This window comes from Nyctereutes procyonoides, unplaced genomic scaffold (assembly GCF_905146905.1).
Source record: "Nyctereutes procyonoides isolate TBG_1078 unplaced genomic scaffold, NYPRO_anot_genome, whole genome shotgun sequence".
Lineage (NCBI taxonomy): Eukaryota > Metazoa > Chordata > Mammalia > Carnivora > Canidae > Nyctereutes > Nyctereutes procyonoides.
The window spans coordinates 687,715-704,724 of NW_026575040.1; the positions used below are offsets into that span (position 1 = coordinate 687,715).

Genomic DNA, 17,010 nt, shown 5'->3' on the forward strand with positions numbered 1-17,010 from the left:
CCACCCATATGGTGGTGAGCTCTGAAGTCTGGGCCCACAGAATCTGTGACCGTAATAAAGTGGTTACTGTCTACTAAGTTTTTTTTTTTTTAATGCATATAAGTAACTGGAACAATAAGGTGATCCTTGGTAGATGTGTTAAAGGCCATGATGCTAGAAGTTCTGGGCATTTGGGTGCCTACACAGGCTGATGAGCAGTAAGGAAAGAACATGCTGGGCCTTGAGTATAGAAAGGATGGCAGCCAGGGAGAAGGTCCCCACAGGCTTTCCGGGCCCACATACCAGTTAGGGGAAAGAGTACCTGGGAATAATGTCTGGAGAGAGAATGAGAAACCATTATGGCCAAACTGACTAAGATAAAAGGAGACCGGAGAGTCAGAAGAGAGGTTAAGAAAAGAAGAAACAAATAGGAAAGAAAGACTTAGAGCTGCACAAAGGAGAGGGAGGAAAGGGGCAAAGGTCCCGGAGAGGCGCCAGGAAGCAGCCGCGGAAAGACAGCCTACCTGGAGGCCGGGCCTTTGGTTCTCGCTTGACCAACTCTCGAGTCACCCCGGTGTTTCCCCTGCTGTTTTTGACAAACGTGGCTCAGGGGAGCACATTGCAGGCTGGATATGTCAAGGAGCTAGAGAGGAGAAAGCTTGGCCTTTACGTTAGTTTGCCATGAAGGGCTCCAGAGATAAGATTTTGATTTTTCTGACATTATTGGCTATTGAGCCTAAAGGCCCCGAAGGGAGCAGGGCTGCCTAGACTTCAGTGTAAGCCTCCTGAGTGAGACGGAATGGGCTGCGGCCCACAGAGGGTGCGCGGAGCACAGGGACCTGACCTGGGCAACCTGACATTCAAGAGTGTCGCTGATGGAGGAGGCTGACTTCGTGCAGGTGCTTCGTTTACGATGTGGGGCGCCCTGCAGCCGCATCAATCCTCGTCAGAAGACCTAGAACACTAGAAGCTCACAGATAGTTTTAGATATTTTATTTCCACGATCCCTGGCAACAGAGGAAATCACTCTACTTGGACGAGCTGATGGGGAGACTGCTGGTCTCCATGTTCTGAAGACAAAAACTCACTGTCTCCTGATTTCCAAGCTGTTTCTGCACTGAAAGCAATGGGCTTGGGTCTTCGTAAAACACAGACGTTCTGTTCAACCCAGAGGCGAGAACCACTGGCATTTTCTGCAGCAGCCACCCCGTTTGAGGCATGTGATAAACTCAGAACTTTACAGCCTATGCAGTTACCACTGAAGGCTGGTTCAAATGGTCTGCAAGCTGAAATGCGTTAACCCTAAAGAGGTTTCTGTTCTTGTGATGGATAAACTCTGCAAAGTTGAGAGATATTGAATCCAATGATACAACTTACTCATTAATTTTCCATTGTGAACACAATGACAGGAAGACAAGAATTCCACATTTGTCATCAGCTACAAAACAAGCATTTCTTCTATTTGGGAACGGCCAGAGAACACCATTTTCATACATTTATATCTCTATAACCTTTTTCCCTCTGAGCAAAGCAATTCATCTAAATTATGGGTTCATCATCTGCCAAGTTTGTTCCTTTTTTAATGAAATCGCTTGACAGTTAATAAACTGAAAGAGAAAGTCTACTCTTTGGGGCTTGCTCTGTTCCAGAGGTTCAGTGTTTTTGAAAATTAAATTTCCTACATGGAAAAAAATCTATTTCTAAGCTGACAGTCTGGTGTTATAGCATAAAGCAATTTTTCTTTCTTCAGCTATAAAAACTTAATAATGGATTAAGTAACAAATCAGTTAATCAGCCACAGAAAGTCCTATCAATCAAAACAATTTATCTAATTTTGGTTCTGTTTATGTAAGAAACCATGATTTTCCTTAATGTTTCAAAGTTGATGGGATAATAATGCCTTTCTATAAAGTAACCAAGACAAGATTTATTAGTAGCAGAATGGCACAGGGTTTGGGGTCAGAACATCATAGGTACTAGTTCCGGCAAAGCCACGTGTAACCCTGGGCAAACTACTTAACTGTCAGCATTTCTGTCTGTAAAATGGGTGTAATATTTTGCAGGACTATCATGACGCATATGTGGAGAACCTAATACAGTTCCCAGGAGACAGAAGCTTAATAAATGGTAGGTATTGTGATTTCTTCTTCTTCTTCTTCTTCTTCTTTTTTTTTTTTTTGTAGTTTATTCCTTATGTCCCAACCCAGGGGAGAAACATCACAGCTTTATCTGTACTAAAATATTAACTCTTGGTTGGTTGACACCAACCCTGAGCAACGCTTGGTACCTGGAAAGTGGGCAGATCAAGGGCTGCAAAGCTGTTGAAGAACTGTAGGCTCTGAACGGCCACCCGCACCGTGTTGGGAGTGTAGGTGTCCTTGGGGCTGGTGGTGCCGGGGTCCGAGACAGTGCCGTGGAGGAGGACGCAGTAGAGCATGTGCAGGACTCCGGCCAGGTCAGTGGCCTGGAGAGCGGCGGTCAGTCCCGTGGGATCCTGGCGATTACTGTCGAATATGCCACACGACCTGACAAAGAAACGTTCAGCTGCTTAGACGGCGTCTCCCGAGGGATGTTCGCATTGTTAGAGGTAAATGGAGCAGGCCGAGGTAAGTGGAGGTAAGTTAGAGGTAAGTGGAGCAGGCCGAGCAGGCCTTAGAGGGCGACCAGCCGAGCTGCAGGGGAGGGAACAAGACACCTCGGGGGGTGGGCGCGGCCGCCTCCCCTGCACCCCTGGGCGGCGAGCACCTGAGGCTGCCCCCCCCCCCCCCGCGAGGCCTAGCAGGTGCTCCTCGTTTAGATTCAGGGGCTGGACACACGGACAGAGCCCAGGAGACCTCCGGGGACCGGGGTAGAGACACCAGAGCTTCCCGCCAGGATCCGCGACGGGGACCTTCGGGGGGGGGGTGGGGACGCGGGGGGCCTGCAGGCCTCAGGAGTGCGGTTCCACCGCCGGGGGCCTGGGGGGTCCTGGGGGCCGGGGGTCCTGGAGTGAAGGCAGCAGAGCCTCCACCCGGGCCCCACGCAGCCCCGCGGCCGGAGCCCGCAGCTGTGCCAACGCAGCCGCCACGCTCTGCCCCCCAGTTCTTCCCTGAAACTGAACCCTGATTTCTCTGAGCAACGACCTCTTTTTTGGGATTTAGATTCACTTTGCCGCCCAGGGTTCATCGCTGGCTCCAGGCGCGGCTCTCCGTGGCTGAGCTCTGGCCCTGGCGCCCGGCGCCCCGCCTGTGGCCAAGCAGCTGCTCCACGCCCAGGGGAGGAGGCTGGGCAGGTGCCGGCGCCCGGGCAGGGACGAGCCAGCGGCCGAGGCCCCTCCAGGTGGGGGGCGGCCCGGGGGCAGCAGGCGAGGGCCCACACCGGCTGCTCACCCAGGAAGACAAGGGACAGGTCCCTGCTCCGTGTCCTCCTTTCCGGTACTCTTCCCTACGTTTGTTTTAAGATTTTATTTATTTATGCATGAGAGACACAGAGAGACAGAGACAGACACACAGAGAGAGGCAGAGACGCAGGCAGCAGGCTCCATGCCGGGAGCCCGGGTCTCCAGGGTCATGCCCTGGGCCAAAGGCAGGGGCCAAATCGTTGAGCCACCTGGGGATCCCCAATCTTTCTAGGCATTTAAATGACATGAATTCACTGCTATTACTTCAAAAGAGTAAGTGCAAATAAAAAAAAGGTGAAGGTCATCAGACTGTTTCCTTCTTCCTCTCTCCATCTCATCCCATTATTTAGAAAAATACTAATCACAAACTATTTAACAGCACAATCTAGGATACTTTGCTATATTCTCCTGATGAAATAAAAATATTGATTCAAAAAAATGAATTAAATAACCATTCAATAACTTAAATGTGTAAATGGTTTAAAATGGATACAATAGTGCTTCATAGAAAAGATCATTTTTTCCAAATTTTTATTTAAATCCTAGTTAACACACAGTGCAGTAATATTGGCTTCAGGAGAATTCAGTGACTCATCACTTACATACCACACCCAGTGCTTCCCACAAGTATGCTCCTTAATCCCCATCCGCCATCCAACTCCTTTTCCATCACCAGTTTGTTCTCTATTGTTAAGAGTCTCTTATGGTTTGTTTCCCTTTCTTTTTCCCCCTCCTATAGGTTCGTTTTTGTTTTTCCTTAAATACCATATGAGTGAAATCATATGGTATTTGTCTTTCTCTATCTGACTTATTTCCCTTATAGCATCATATACTGTAGCTCCATCCACATCATGGCAGACGGCAAGACTACATTCTTTTTGATGGCTGAGTAATACTCTGGGGGCGTATACACCGCAGCGTCTTTATCCATTCATCAGCCTATGGACGTTTGCACCCTTTCCATAGTGTGCCCATTGTTGAGAATACTATCAACATCGGGGAGTATGTACCCTTCAAATCAGTATTTCTGTATCCTTTGGGTAAATACCTAGTAGTCCAATTACTGGATCGTTGGGTAGTTGTATCTTTCACTTTTGGAAGAATCTCCATACTGTTCTCCAGGGTGGCCGCACCAGTTTGCATTCCCACCAACAATGCAGGAGGGTCACACCCCTTTTTCTGCATCCTTGCCAACGCCTGTTTTTTCTTGTGTTGTTAATTTTAACCATTCTGACAGGTGCGAGGTGGTATCTCACTGTGGTTTTGATTTGCGTTTCCCTGATGATGAGTGATGTGGAGCATGTTTTCATGTGTTTGTTAGCCGTCTGGATGTGTTCTTTGGAAAAACGTCTATTCAAGTCTTCTCCCCATTTTTTGACTGAATTATTTTTTGGGGTGTTGAGTTTGATAATTTCTTTATAGATTTTGGATACTAGCCCTTTAATCAATATGTCATTTGCAAATATCTTCTTCTATTGTGTACTAGGCTGCCTTTTAGCTAATTAAGACTATTAATTTTAAAATGAGCCCATAGAATCCACAGGACCAAGGGGAAGGCAGAGGGCTTGTCTAGTGCATTTGGCTTGCACAGAACTAATGTAGAACTGAAAGGACTTTAGGCAATGTTTACTTTTGATTTAGTCTGAAATACAGATAATTTGTCCATGAACAGGCCATTGGCTCTTGTTGTTCTTAACTGCCAGTTACAATCACTTTAAGCCCAAATGTTTATAATAAAAATGTAAAAGGCCTCATTCATATCAGACATAAGTTACAAAACTTTCTTTTAAAAATACATGGAAGATATGAAAACTCAGATCCTGAAATTTTATATATTACATACATTCTGATATCTCAATTTTACTGAATTTTAAAATGTTTTTGTTTGTTCTCTAGAACTAGAGATCTTAGTGTATATCAAGTTCTGTTCATTAAAAGCCAGATTCAATTAGGAAAAACTCTAAGTGGACCATCAGTACTCCTGCACAGCACCTGAAAACCCTACCCTGCCTTAAAGGAAAGTACAGATGTGTGAAAAAAGCAGTGATTTCTGTGGGCCTGAATCAATTGTCATCCATTCCATCTTTGGTATTTTATAAACCACGTACATACCAGGTTTTAGTTGGCCCCAAAAAGCAGCGGTAACAGTCCCAGATACTATAGGCCTTTTTCCCCTCTTTGTTCCTGGCTGGTTTTCTCTCTTTTGCCTCGCCCCCATTTTTCTGGCTTGGTAACATCAACCTTGGTCTCCTTCAGTGCCAGTGATCTTCTAGACTGCTCTATCTTGGATTTGGGTTCTGTTTGTTTCTTCAGGTCTGAAAACCCCAGGTATCCTGAGAGAACTTTCCATTTCAGTCAATGAGCTGCACACTGTTGGGAGTGGGTGGGATTAAGTCACTGTCTCTCCCAGGGATGGATGTAAACTTTACTGTTTAAAAAGTGAATTGTTGTTTTAGAGGTAGTGCAGTGTGGGGCTGACCTACAACCAGCGATAGCGTTCATCAGGCGAGCACCAGGTGAGCACCAGGGTCATGATGATCATCATCTGTCAGATACTCTCCGTTTGAAAAGCCAAAGTACCTGTGCTCCATGAAGTGACCACTGTGACATGTGCAGCCAAGGAGGACTGGGTCCCTGTCCTAGACAGCTTACATAGGGGCAGACACGTGTATCAGGTCCTCCTGCTGATGGAACATCACAAGCTAGTGGCTCAGAACAATACACATTTATTCTCTTATAGTTTGCGAGGTCAGAATCCAAAATAAGTCTCACTGGGCTAAAATCAAGAGTTCAGAGCTGTGTTCCTTCTAGAGGCTGCAGGAGAGAATTTCTTTCCTTGCCTTTCACAGCTACTGGACTACAAACGCATTCCGTGGCCCGGGGCCCCTTCTCCATCTTCAGTCAGCAGCAGAGCACCAGCGAGTCGCTCTAATGCTCACTTTCCCGCTTCCCTCTCTCACTTACAAGGAACTCTGTATTATATTGGGTCCACCTGGATAAACCAGGATGATCTTTCCCATCTCAAGATCCTTAATTTTTGCAAAATCTCTTTTGCCACGTGAGATAACACATTTACAGTTTTTGGGGATTAGGGTATAGATATCTTTGGCAGGGCACTATTCTTTTCCCCAATTTTTTGTGTTAAAATACATATATAGTAAAATTTATCATCTTATTTTAGGTGTGCAGTTTGTTGGTAATAAATATATTCATAATGATGTGCAACCTCACCACCAACCCTCCCCATAACTCTTACATCATGTAAAACTGAAACTCTATGCCCATTAAACAATACCTCCCCACTCCCCCTTCCGCTGGCAACCAACATGCTACTTTCTGTCTCTATGACTAAGTACTTCACATAAGTGGAATCATCACAGAAGATTTAGTTTTTTGTGATTGGCTTATTTAACTTAGCATAATGTATCCTCAAAGTTTAACCATGATATAGAATATTTAACCATTTCCCTATTTTTAAGGCTGAATAATACTTCATTGTATGTATACACCACTTTTTATGTATCCAGTCATCCACTGATGAACACTTGGGTTGTTTCTATGTTTTTGCTATTGTAAATAATGCTTCTATGAACTCAGGCATACAAATACTTCTTTAAAATGCTGTTTCCAATTCTTTCAGATATATACTCAGAAGTGGAATTGTTGGATCATGGGACACCTAGGTGGCTCAGCGGTTGAGCGTCTGCCTTCAGCTTAGGGCATAACCCCCGGGTCCCAGGATTGAGTCCCGTATTGGGCTCCCTGCATGGAGCTTGCTTCTCCCTGTCTGTGTCTCTGCCTCTCTCTCTCTCTCTCTGTGTCTCATGAATAAATAAGTAAATAACTAAAATCTTTTAAAAAAAGGAATTGTTGGATCATATGGTAATTTTATTTTTAATTTTTTGAGGAACTGCCATGTTTTCCACAGCAGCTATATCATTTACATTCACACCAATAATACACAAGTGTTCAAATTTCTCCACATCCTCATCAACACTTGCTATTGTCTTTCTGATAGTAGCCATCCTAATGGATATGAGGTGGTATTTAAAAACTATAGTTTTTATTTGCATTTCCCTACTGCCAGTAATGTTAAACTTCATTTCACGGGCTTATTGAGCATTTGTGCATTTTATTTTGAGCATTTGTGTATTTTCTTTGGAGAAATGCCCATTTAAGTTTTTTGCCCATTTTTAAAATTTAAATTTAATTAACATATAATTTACTATTGGTTGCAGAGGTAGAGATCAGTAACTCATTAGTTATATATAATACCCAGTGCTCTTGACATCACATGCCCTCCTTAATGTCCATCACCCAGTTACCCGGTCTCCCCCACCCACCTCCCCTCCAGTGACCCTCAGTTTGTTTTCTATGATTAAGTCTCTTATGGTTTGTCTCCCTCACTGATTTCATCTTGTTTTATTTTTTCCTTTCTTCCCCTATGATCTTCTGTTTTGTTTCTTAATTCCACATATGAGTGAGATCATGATAATTGTGTTTCTCTGATGGACTTATTTCACCCAGCATAATACCCTCTAGTTCCATCCATGTCATTGCAAATGGCAAGATTTCATTTTTTTTTTTTTGATGACTGAGTAGTAGTCCGTCCTGAGCCACAGGCAGATGCTCAACTGCTGAGCCACCCACATCTTCTTTATCCACTCATCTGTCGATGGACATCTGGGCTCTTTCCATAGTTTGGCTGTTGTAGACATTGCTACTATTAACATTGGGGTGCAGCGGTCCCTTCATATCACTACATTTGTATCTTTGGTTGCCCAGTTTTTAATAGTGTTTTTGTTTTTGTTGTTGAGTTTTAGGAGTTTTCCATGGTTTCTGGATATTAATTCCTTATCAGATATGTAATTTGCAAATATTTTATCCTATTCTCCAGGTTGCCTTTTTACTGTGTTGATACTGTCTTTTGACATATAAATTTAAAACATTTTCATGAAGTCCAATTTGTGTACTTTTTCTTTTACTGCCTATGTCTTGGTGTCCTATCCAAGAAATTTTTGCCAAATCCCACATCCTGAAGCTTCTGCTCTCTTTTCTGCTGAGTTTATTAGTTTTAGGTCTTTGAGTCATTTTAAGTCATGGTGTTTGAAAGTGTCCGCCTTCATCCTTTTGCATGTGGATGTTCAGCTTCCCCAGCGCCACTTGTTGAAGAGATTGTCCTTTCCCATCCAATGGTCTTGGTACCCTTGTCAAAGATCATTTGTCCATATATATGAGGGTTTATTTCTGGGCTCTCTATTTTGTTCCATTGTTACACATGTCTGTCTGTCAGTATCACACTGTTTTGATTATTATGGCTTTGAAGTAAGTTTTGAAGTCAGGAAATTTGAGTCCTCCAGCTTTGTTCTTCTTTTTAAAGATTGTTTTGTCTATTTGGGGTCCCTTCAGATTCCATATAAATTTTAGGATCAGCTTTTTTATTTCTGCAAAAAAAAAGTCTTAGAGATTTTGTTAGAGATTATATAAAATATACAGACTGTGTTGGGGAGTAATGACTTCTCAACAATACTGTCTTCCAATCCATGAATATGGAATGTGTTTCCATTTATTTATACCTTCTTCAATTTCTTTTGGCAAGGTTTTGTATTTTTCACTGTATTAGGCTTTCACTTTCTTGGTTAAACTAATTCCTAAGTTTTTATTTCTTTGATGCTATTGTGAATGGACTAATTTTCATAATTTCCTTTTTGAGATTGTTCATTGTTAATGTATAAAAACGCAACTGCTTTTTCTGCCCTGACTTTGTATTCTCCTACTTTGCCAAATTCATTTATTAGTTTTAACAGGTTTTTCTTTTTTTTTGGTGTGAAATCTTTAGTGTTTTCTACATATAAGATCATATCATTTGCAAACTGAGATAATTCTTTGCTACTTCACTTCTGATTTGGATGCCTTTTATTTCCTTTTGTTGCCTAATTGCTTTGGCTAGAAATTCCAGTACTATGTTGAATAGAAGTGGGCATCCTTGCCTTGTTCCTGATCTTAGAGGAAAGCTTCTAGTCTTTCACAATCACTATGATGTTTCCTGTGGGTTTTTTATATATGATTTTTATTATGTGGAGGTACTGTCTTTCTATTCCCAGCTTTTTGAGTGCCATTAAAAATTATTTTAAAGATTTTATTTATTTGGGGGGCAGTGTGTGTGTGCATGAGCAGGAGTGATGGCAAAGGAGGAGAGAATCTCTCAAGCAGACTGCACGCTGATCATGGAGCCCAGTGTGGGACTCGATCTTACAACCCTGAGATCATAACCTGAGCCAAAAGCAAGAGTCAGACGCTTAACCGAAAGAGCCATCCAGGTGCCCCAAGTGTTTTTATAACAAAAGAGTGTTGGAATTTTGTCAAATGCTTTTTTCTGTATCAACTGAGATGATCATGCATTGTTTCCATCATTCTGTTAGTGTGGTCTAATAACAATGACTGATGTTCATGCGTTGAACACTTTTTGGATTCCAGGAATAAATCCCACTTGTCATGATGTATAATCCTTTCACTAGGCTACTACATTTGGTTTGGTAGTTGTGTTGAGCATTTTTATATCAATGTTCATAAGGGATATCAGTCTGTGATTTTTCTCTCTTTGTAGTGTCTTTGTCTGGCTTTGGTTTCAGGGTAATGCTGGCCTCAAAGAATGAGTTACAAAGTGTTCTCTTTCCTTCAATTTTTTGGGAAAAACTTGAGAAAGATTGGTGTTCGTTCTTTAAATATTTGGTAGAATTCACTACTGAAGCCATCAGCTCCAGGGCTTTCCTTGAACATTTTTGATTACTGATTCAATCTCCTTACTAATTATATAGGTCTATACAGATTTTCTATTTTTTTCTGATTTAGTCTTGGTAGGTATTTTGTTTCTAGAAACTTATCAATTTCATCTAGGTTATCCAATTTGTTGGCATATATTGTTAATAGCACTGTCTTATAATCCTTTTTTATTTCTGTGGAATCCATAGTAATATTTCCACTTTCATAACTTCTCTTTTAAAAAATATTTTACTTATTTATTTATTCATGAGAGACACAGAGAGAGAGAGGCAGAGACACAGGCAGAGGGAGGAGCAGGCTCCATGCAGGGAGCCTGATGTGGGACTCGATCCCAGGACCCTAGGACCATGCCCCGGGCTGAAGGCAGGCACCAAACCGCTGAGCCACCCAGGTGCCCCCCACTTTCATATCTTTTCTTCCCTCATCTTTATTGAGGTATAACTGACAAAATTATAACTTATTCAAAGTGTACAACATGATGATTTGATAAATGGATTCACTGAGGGGATCCCTGGGTGGCGCAGTGGTTTGGCGCCTGCCTTTGGCCCAGGGCGCGATCCTGGGGACCCGGGATTGAGTCCCACGTCGGGCTCCCGGTGCATGGAGGCTGCTTCACCCTCTACTTGTGTCTCTGCCTCTCTCTCTCTGTGACTATCATAAATTAAAAAAAAATGGATTCACTGAAATGATTCTCACAGTAAAGGTAAGACATCCATTACTTTACATGGTTATCTTTTTTTTTTTTTTTTGGTGGTAGAATGCTTAAAGTTTATGCTCTCAGTACAATTCAAGTATACGATCTTATATTATAACTACAGAAAACATAGAAGACTTCAAGAATCTGAGTGTGATCCTTGTGCAGGGGCCGGCTAATCTTCTCTATATTGTTCCAGTTTTAGTGTATGTGCTGTCAGAGCGAGTGCCCCATTTTCATTTCTGAGTTTAGTAATTTGAGTCTTTTCTCTTTTTCACTTCATCTGGTTTAAGGTTTGTCAATGCTGTGGCTCTTTTCAAAGAACTCAAACTTTGGTTTCATTGATTTTTCTCTAGTGTTATTTTATTCTCTATTTCGTTGATCCCTGCTATAATCTTTATTTTCTTCCTTCTGCTAGCTTTGAATTTAGTTTGTTTTTTTCTCTAGATGCTTAAGTTGTATAGTTAGGTTGTTGATTTATTTCTTATTTTTCAATGTAAATGTTTACAGTTGTATACTTCCTCCTTAGCAGTGATTTTACTGTGTCTTGTAAGTTTTAATATGCTGTGTTTTCATTTTCATTCATCTTTAAGTATTTTCTAGTTTTCCTTGAGTTTTTCTTCAATCCATTTGTTGTTTAAGAATGTGTTGTTTAATTTCCACAAATTTGTGGATTTTTCAATTTTACTTCTGTTATTAATTTCTACCTTTGTCCTGTTATGGTTGGAGAAGATACTTTGTCTTTTTAAATCTCCTGAGACTTCATCTTCAGCCTAACAGACAGTCTATCCTGGAACATATCCCAAGTGTACTTGAGAAGAATGTGTATTTTATTTTTGTTGGGTAGTGTTCAGGAGAGGCATTTTTTCTGCCCACCACAATAGGACTAGTTACTCATGATTCATTCATTTATTCAATAAATATTTGTTGAAGACCTATTCTGTGACAAGCACTACTCAAAGCACTAGGATTCAGCAGTAAAATCCATGCCCTTTACCTGATAAAGCTTACATTTTAGTGTAGGAAGACATAAGGAACAAATACACAATATATGTAATATGTAGTATGTCAGGTGTGCAAAGTGCTACAGAGAGCAGGGGACATGGCCAGGGATGAAGAAGTAGGTCAATGTGTAATACTATTTTATACAGAGTGGTTGGGGAAGCTCTTTCTAAGGTGTTAAGTAAGCAGAGTTCTACAGAAAGTGAGGAAGGAAGCCATGAGGATATCTGAGACCAGGCTGTTTTAGATAGAAAAGCAGCGAGTCTCAAGTCCTGGAGTCAGGAACACGCAGGACATATTCAAGAAAAAGCAAGGCCACTGTGGCTCTAGCAGATTGAGTGAGTGGGAGAACAATAGGAGATGAGGTCAGAGAGGCAAGGAAGATCAGATAGGGTCTTACAGAGCACTGTAAGGACATTATGGATCTCACTGAATGAGAATGAAAGCCATTGTAAGGTCTGGGCAGAGGAGTGACATATCTGACTTTGGCTTAAAGATAATCACTATAGCTAATTGGTTGAAAAGCTTTTAGAAGAGCCAAGGCAGAAGCAGGGAGGCCAATTAGGAGGCTGTCTAAATTATTCAAGCCAGAGATCATGGTGGATGAATTAGGCTGGTAGCTATGAATGTGGTGAGAAGTGCAGGAAAGCCAACAGGGTTTCCTAATAAATTGGACGTAGGTGTGAGAGAAAGAAGAGTAAAAAAAATGGCTCAGTGGATTCTGACCTGAGTAACAGGAAGAATGTGGCTGCCATTTACAGAAATGGGGAAAGCAGGGCAGCCTGGGTGGCTCAGCGGTTTAGTGCCACATTCGGCCCAGGGCGTGATCCTGGAGACCCGGGATCGAGTCCCAAGTCAGGCTCCCTGCATGGAGCCTGCTTCCCCTCCGCCTGTGTCTCTGCCTCTCTCTCTCTCTCTCTCTCTCTCTCTCTCTCTCTCTCTCTCATGAATAAATAAAATCTTAAAAAAAAAAAGAAATCGGGAAAGCAGTGGATAGAGCATGTCTTGGGAGGAAAACCAGGAGTTCAGCTTTAAGCTTGCTGAATTCAAGATGCCTACTAGACCTCTAAGTGGAGATAATGAATTGGAAATTGGATAAAATGAGCTTACCAAGGTTAGCTATTTTTGTCAGTTTTGTCTCTAGGGCTTAGAACAGTGGTCTGACACATAGCCACACAATGAACATTTGTGAATGACTGATTAAATAAACAAGTCTAAGGTCAGAAGAGTGGTTGGGCTTGAGATATATGGGAGTCATCAACACGTATGTACACGGTATTTAAAGCCAGGAGCTCATCCAGTAAGTGAACACAGATAGTGGTTTGAGGATTGAATCTTGGGATATGTAAACATTTAAAAGTTGGGGAGATAAGAAAACAGCAAAGGAAACTAAAACAGAGGAACCCATGGGGTAGGAGGAAGATGTGGTGTCTTAGAAGCAAAGTGAAGATAGTTTCAAGAGAAAGGAAGTAATTATTTAAAAAGTTTAAAAAATGAGAACTGAAAAAAGGATGGAATTTATAGAAATGAATGTTATATTCTATTTTTAGATTTTTATAAAAACTAATCGTATATGTTTATAACGAGAAGAAGCTATGTGATGGCGGCTGGGAAACAGCTCACAGTGATAAGCTCGGGAAGAAGGCTTAGCAAATTACCTGCCTAACAGTTCAAACCAGTACAGAATTGTTTATCTATCAACGAATACAACTCAATTTTGGCTGAATTAATAGGAGCACAATGTACATAGCCAGAAAAGTTTAGTCCTGCTCCACTACCCTGGAAGTACTGGGTCCAGCAATGGTACCATACTACATTCAGGACACTTTTGTACCAGAAAGTTCTCTAGGAAAGTGACTTCTGTGGTATAAGTATTTGGGAACAGTGTCATCTGAGGAATATTTGAAGGATTTGGAAATTCACCTCAGAACTATAGGCTATAAGTCATTTTCAAACTGAAGAAGTGTTATGTTGTTACTTATGACCCCAGAGAAGAGACATTATCTGAAAGCAGGTATTAGATAAACTCATGAAAATCTTTCTGACAATTAGGACATTCCAAAGTTCAATGGGATGTTGGGGAGGTATTATATTCTTCCCTATTCTGGAAAAAGTGAGGGATCACACCCCATGCAAGTGGCAGAGGGTACTCAAACCTCAGCTGGGCATGGAACACAATGATGTCTAAGATTCTGTTCAGTCCTAGGATGTTAGAATAGCTGCAAATCTACTTTGAAAATTACACCCTCCTGTGCGTGTGCACACACACACACACACACACACACGCACGCGCGCGCGCGCGCCCTACAGGTTGTTTAATGCAGATCTAATTATGAGCCCCACTGAAGGGAATGTGGATGGCTTGGTGCAGATGTGAGAGGAAGAAAAAACTGAAGGTGGGAAAGATGTGTGTGAGCATTTAGGGTATCTGGACATTTGGTTAGAGAAGAGAAAAAAAAATAGGGACAGTTAAAGAGTAAGATTATCAAGTAGGGTGAGGCTGGCTAATACTTGGGAAGATTCCCAAAGTGCCTGATGATGAGTTTCAGCTGAACTCAAAGGGGGACTTCTGAGAAGCAGCCTTTCTGGGAGGAGAAGTAATAGATGATGAGAAGAGATGGACATTCTTGCTGTTTAGAATCAACAACCTGGAAGAGGCTGGAGAAAGAGGAAGGCCGGGACACCAATGGGAACAGGAGGGAGAGGATGAGGCACTAAGAAGAAACCGGGCTCTAGCAGAGGTCTGAATGGAGGCCCAAGAAAGTGGCAGCTGCAGAGGTGACGGCCTCAACCACAGGTGGAGGGAAGGAAGGGCAGGGAGGAGCCGGGAGGGGAGGATGCAGCTCTGGGTGGCTGGCGACAGCCTCCAGTTCTGCAGCTGGGACCCACGGGCTAGGGCTGCTGTCCCAACAGGCCTCTCCGGTGGGACATTTCCGATCTCCTAACTCCAGCTTCCTCATAGTCACCGTAAGCAGGAGGGCCTTGTGCTGATTTTGGTTAGGCTTGCGCACGTTTTGGCTTCCCCTATCTTCAGAATTTGGCAGATAGGCTGCAGGAGTCCTGCCCGAGGCCCTGCCGTGTGGCCAAGCAAAGGCAGTTGCTTCTGCTGGGTGAGCAACTGGGAGGCAAAACGGTCGTATCGGGGTTGCGTGAGGACAGCAGTGCCCTCCTGACTGATCTTTGCTGCTTCCATCCTTGCACCTCCAATCTATTCCTCACAGAGGAAACCTAATATTTTTACTTTTTAAGTAATCAGATCTTGCCACCCTCTGGCTTAATATCCTCGAGTGGCTTCCCATCACACACAGAGTAAAACCCCAGCTTCTTCTCTCTCTCCCTTTCTCTGGCACAGTGCCGAGCACGCAGTGGACGTACAAACTGAACTGTAGCGATGACATGGTCATCGTTCTGTCCCTATGAGTCAACTAAGGCTTTATTACAAGCAGGGATGGATCTTTCAAAACCTCTAAACTAGCAATCGATAGAAACAGCCCAGAAGTTCCTGCTCTTGTATTCTTCTCACTCTCTAGAGCTGAAGCGTGTGGCAGTCACTCTTCTGTATCACTCTGGAGGCTGCCCTGCTCCCTTGGCAGGTGTGGGCAGGGTTGGTGGAAGGAACCTCACAAGGAGCACTCAGCCTGGGACACATAACAGGTGCTCAACAAATGGTCCTTCCTTTATGCTTAACTTGCTGAATCTTCTTATATTTACTTCATTCCCTGACTCCCAATCTCAGAAAGTCTTTTGTCGAAGGGCAGTGGCTACTGACTACAACTGGTTTACAAGTTAACGGAAGTGATGTCAAGAGACAGGGTGACAATACCAAATATGAGACTGCACAGAGAAAAGAAGACAGATGAGAACAGGATATTGGAAACACATTTATCTTCAGGGTAGGCTGGAACGCGGCAGATTATATTTTTCAAACACAACCACGGCAATATTTCTAGTCCTATATGCTCTTCTGGGGCCTCAGGCTCCCTGTGAAGAGGAGGGGTCTCTTTCTCCTCCTTGGAAGCACGGGGGGTGGGGGTGGGGGGAGGGGCTTGCGACTGTCTTGATGAACAGAATGCAGGGGAAGTCATGCTGCATAACTTCTGAGGCCAGCTCATAAAAGGTGATACAGTTTCTCCCTGGGTCTTTGCCAAGATGCTCCTTCTTGGAACCTGCCACCAAGCTGTGAGGAAGCCCAAATTAGCATCTGCAGAGTGACCAGATGGAAAGGTCCTCAGCTGACAGCCACACGAACCACAGACATGTGTGAATAAGCATTCAGACGACTGATTTCCACTTCTAGCCTTCCAACTTAAAACCTTCTTCTATCTGAGGCCTGGATATTGGGGAACAAAGATAAGCTGTTCTCTATGTATCTGGACAAAATTCCTGACACAGAGAGTCTGTGAGATTAATAGATGGCTTTTTTTTTTTTAAAGATTTTATTTTTTTTAATGTAATCTCTACCTCCAATGCAGGGGTTGAACTCACAACCCTGAGGTCAAGGGTCGCATGCTCTAACACTGGGCCACCCAGGCACCCCAAAAGATGGTTGTTTTATGCCGCTAGGTTCCGGAGTGACTTGCTATATAGCCACTGGTACGAAGAGAAGAAAAGCAAAGGAGAATATGTGGAAGGGTGAGAACACAGAAGTTCGGGGAGAAGGGCAGAAGTAGAATAGTCCGTATGCTGCCCAGGAGCAACCGGAACTGGTTTAATAGGTCACAGGAGGAAAACAGGTCATGAGAGATTGTTCTAAGCATTAAAGCTTATCAATGACACAACAGGTTCCCTTAGTAAGTAATGAGGTCCCTGTCAGAGAGAGATTCAAATACAGACCAGCTGGGGCTACAGAAGAGATTCACACACGGACAGAAGACTGGATTAAGGTAACGTTAGGGTTCCTTCCAGTCAACAAGACGTGACAACAGGTTGGGTCTGGGGAGCAGGGAATAGGGATGAGACGGAGATGACTGCATCTGGAGTCTGAAGATCATATATAAAGAGGACTTAAAAAAATTCCTTCCTGTTCCTTTCACCTCTTGCCCAGGTGAGTGTTCGTGGTCCCTCCCACCTTCTACCTCCTGTCTAACATGTTCTCCATCAGTAATGTTCCAAAATATGCTTCTCAGCACGTCACTTCCCTGATTGAGGCTCCTGATGACACCGCTGCCGCCAT

At 43.0% G+C, this 17,010-nt stretch overlaps 1 protein-coding gene and 1 non-coding gene across 8 annotated transcripts in view; both read right to left on the reverse strand.

The window, feature by feature from the left end:
- SCAPER (S-phase cyclin A associated protein in the ER) overlaps nt 1–17,010 on the reverse strand; it is a 433,964-nt gene that overhangs the window by 34,291 nt on the left and 382,663 nt on the right. For all 7 annotated transcript variants that reach the window (XM_055319784.1, XM_055319782.1, XM_055319779.1 and 4 more), the window contains one exon: nt 2,267–2,504. In XM_055319784.1, coding sequence (XP_055175759.1) covers nt 2,267–2,504 — 238 coding nt within the window. The remainder of the gene's footprint in view (nt 1–2,266; nt 2,505–17,010) is intronic.
- Nucleotides 10,959–11,064, reverse strand: LOC129506504 (U6 spliceosomal RNA). Its single transcript, XR_008663826.1, has one exon. It is a non-coding gene; the product is annotated as a U6 spliceosomal RNA (small nuclear RNA).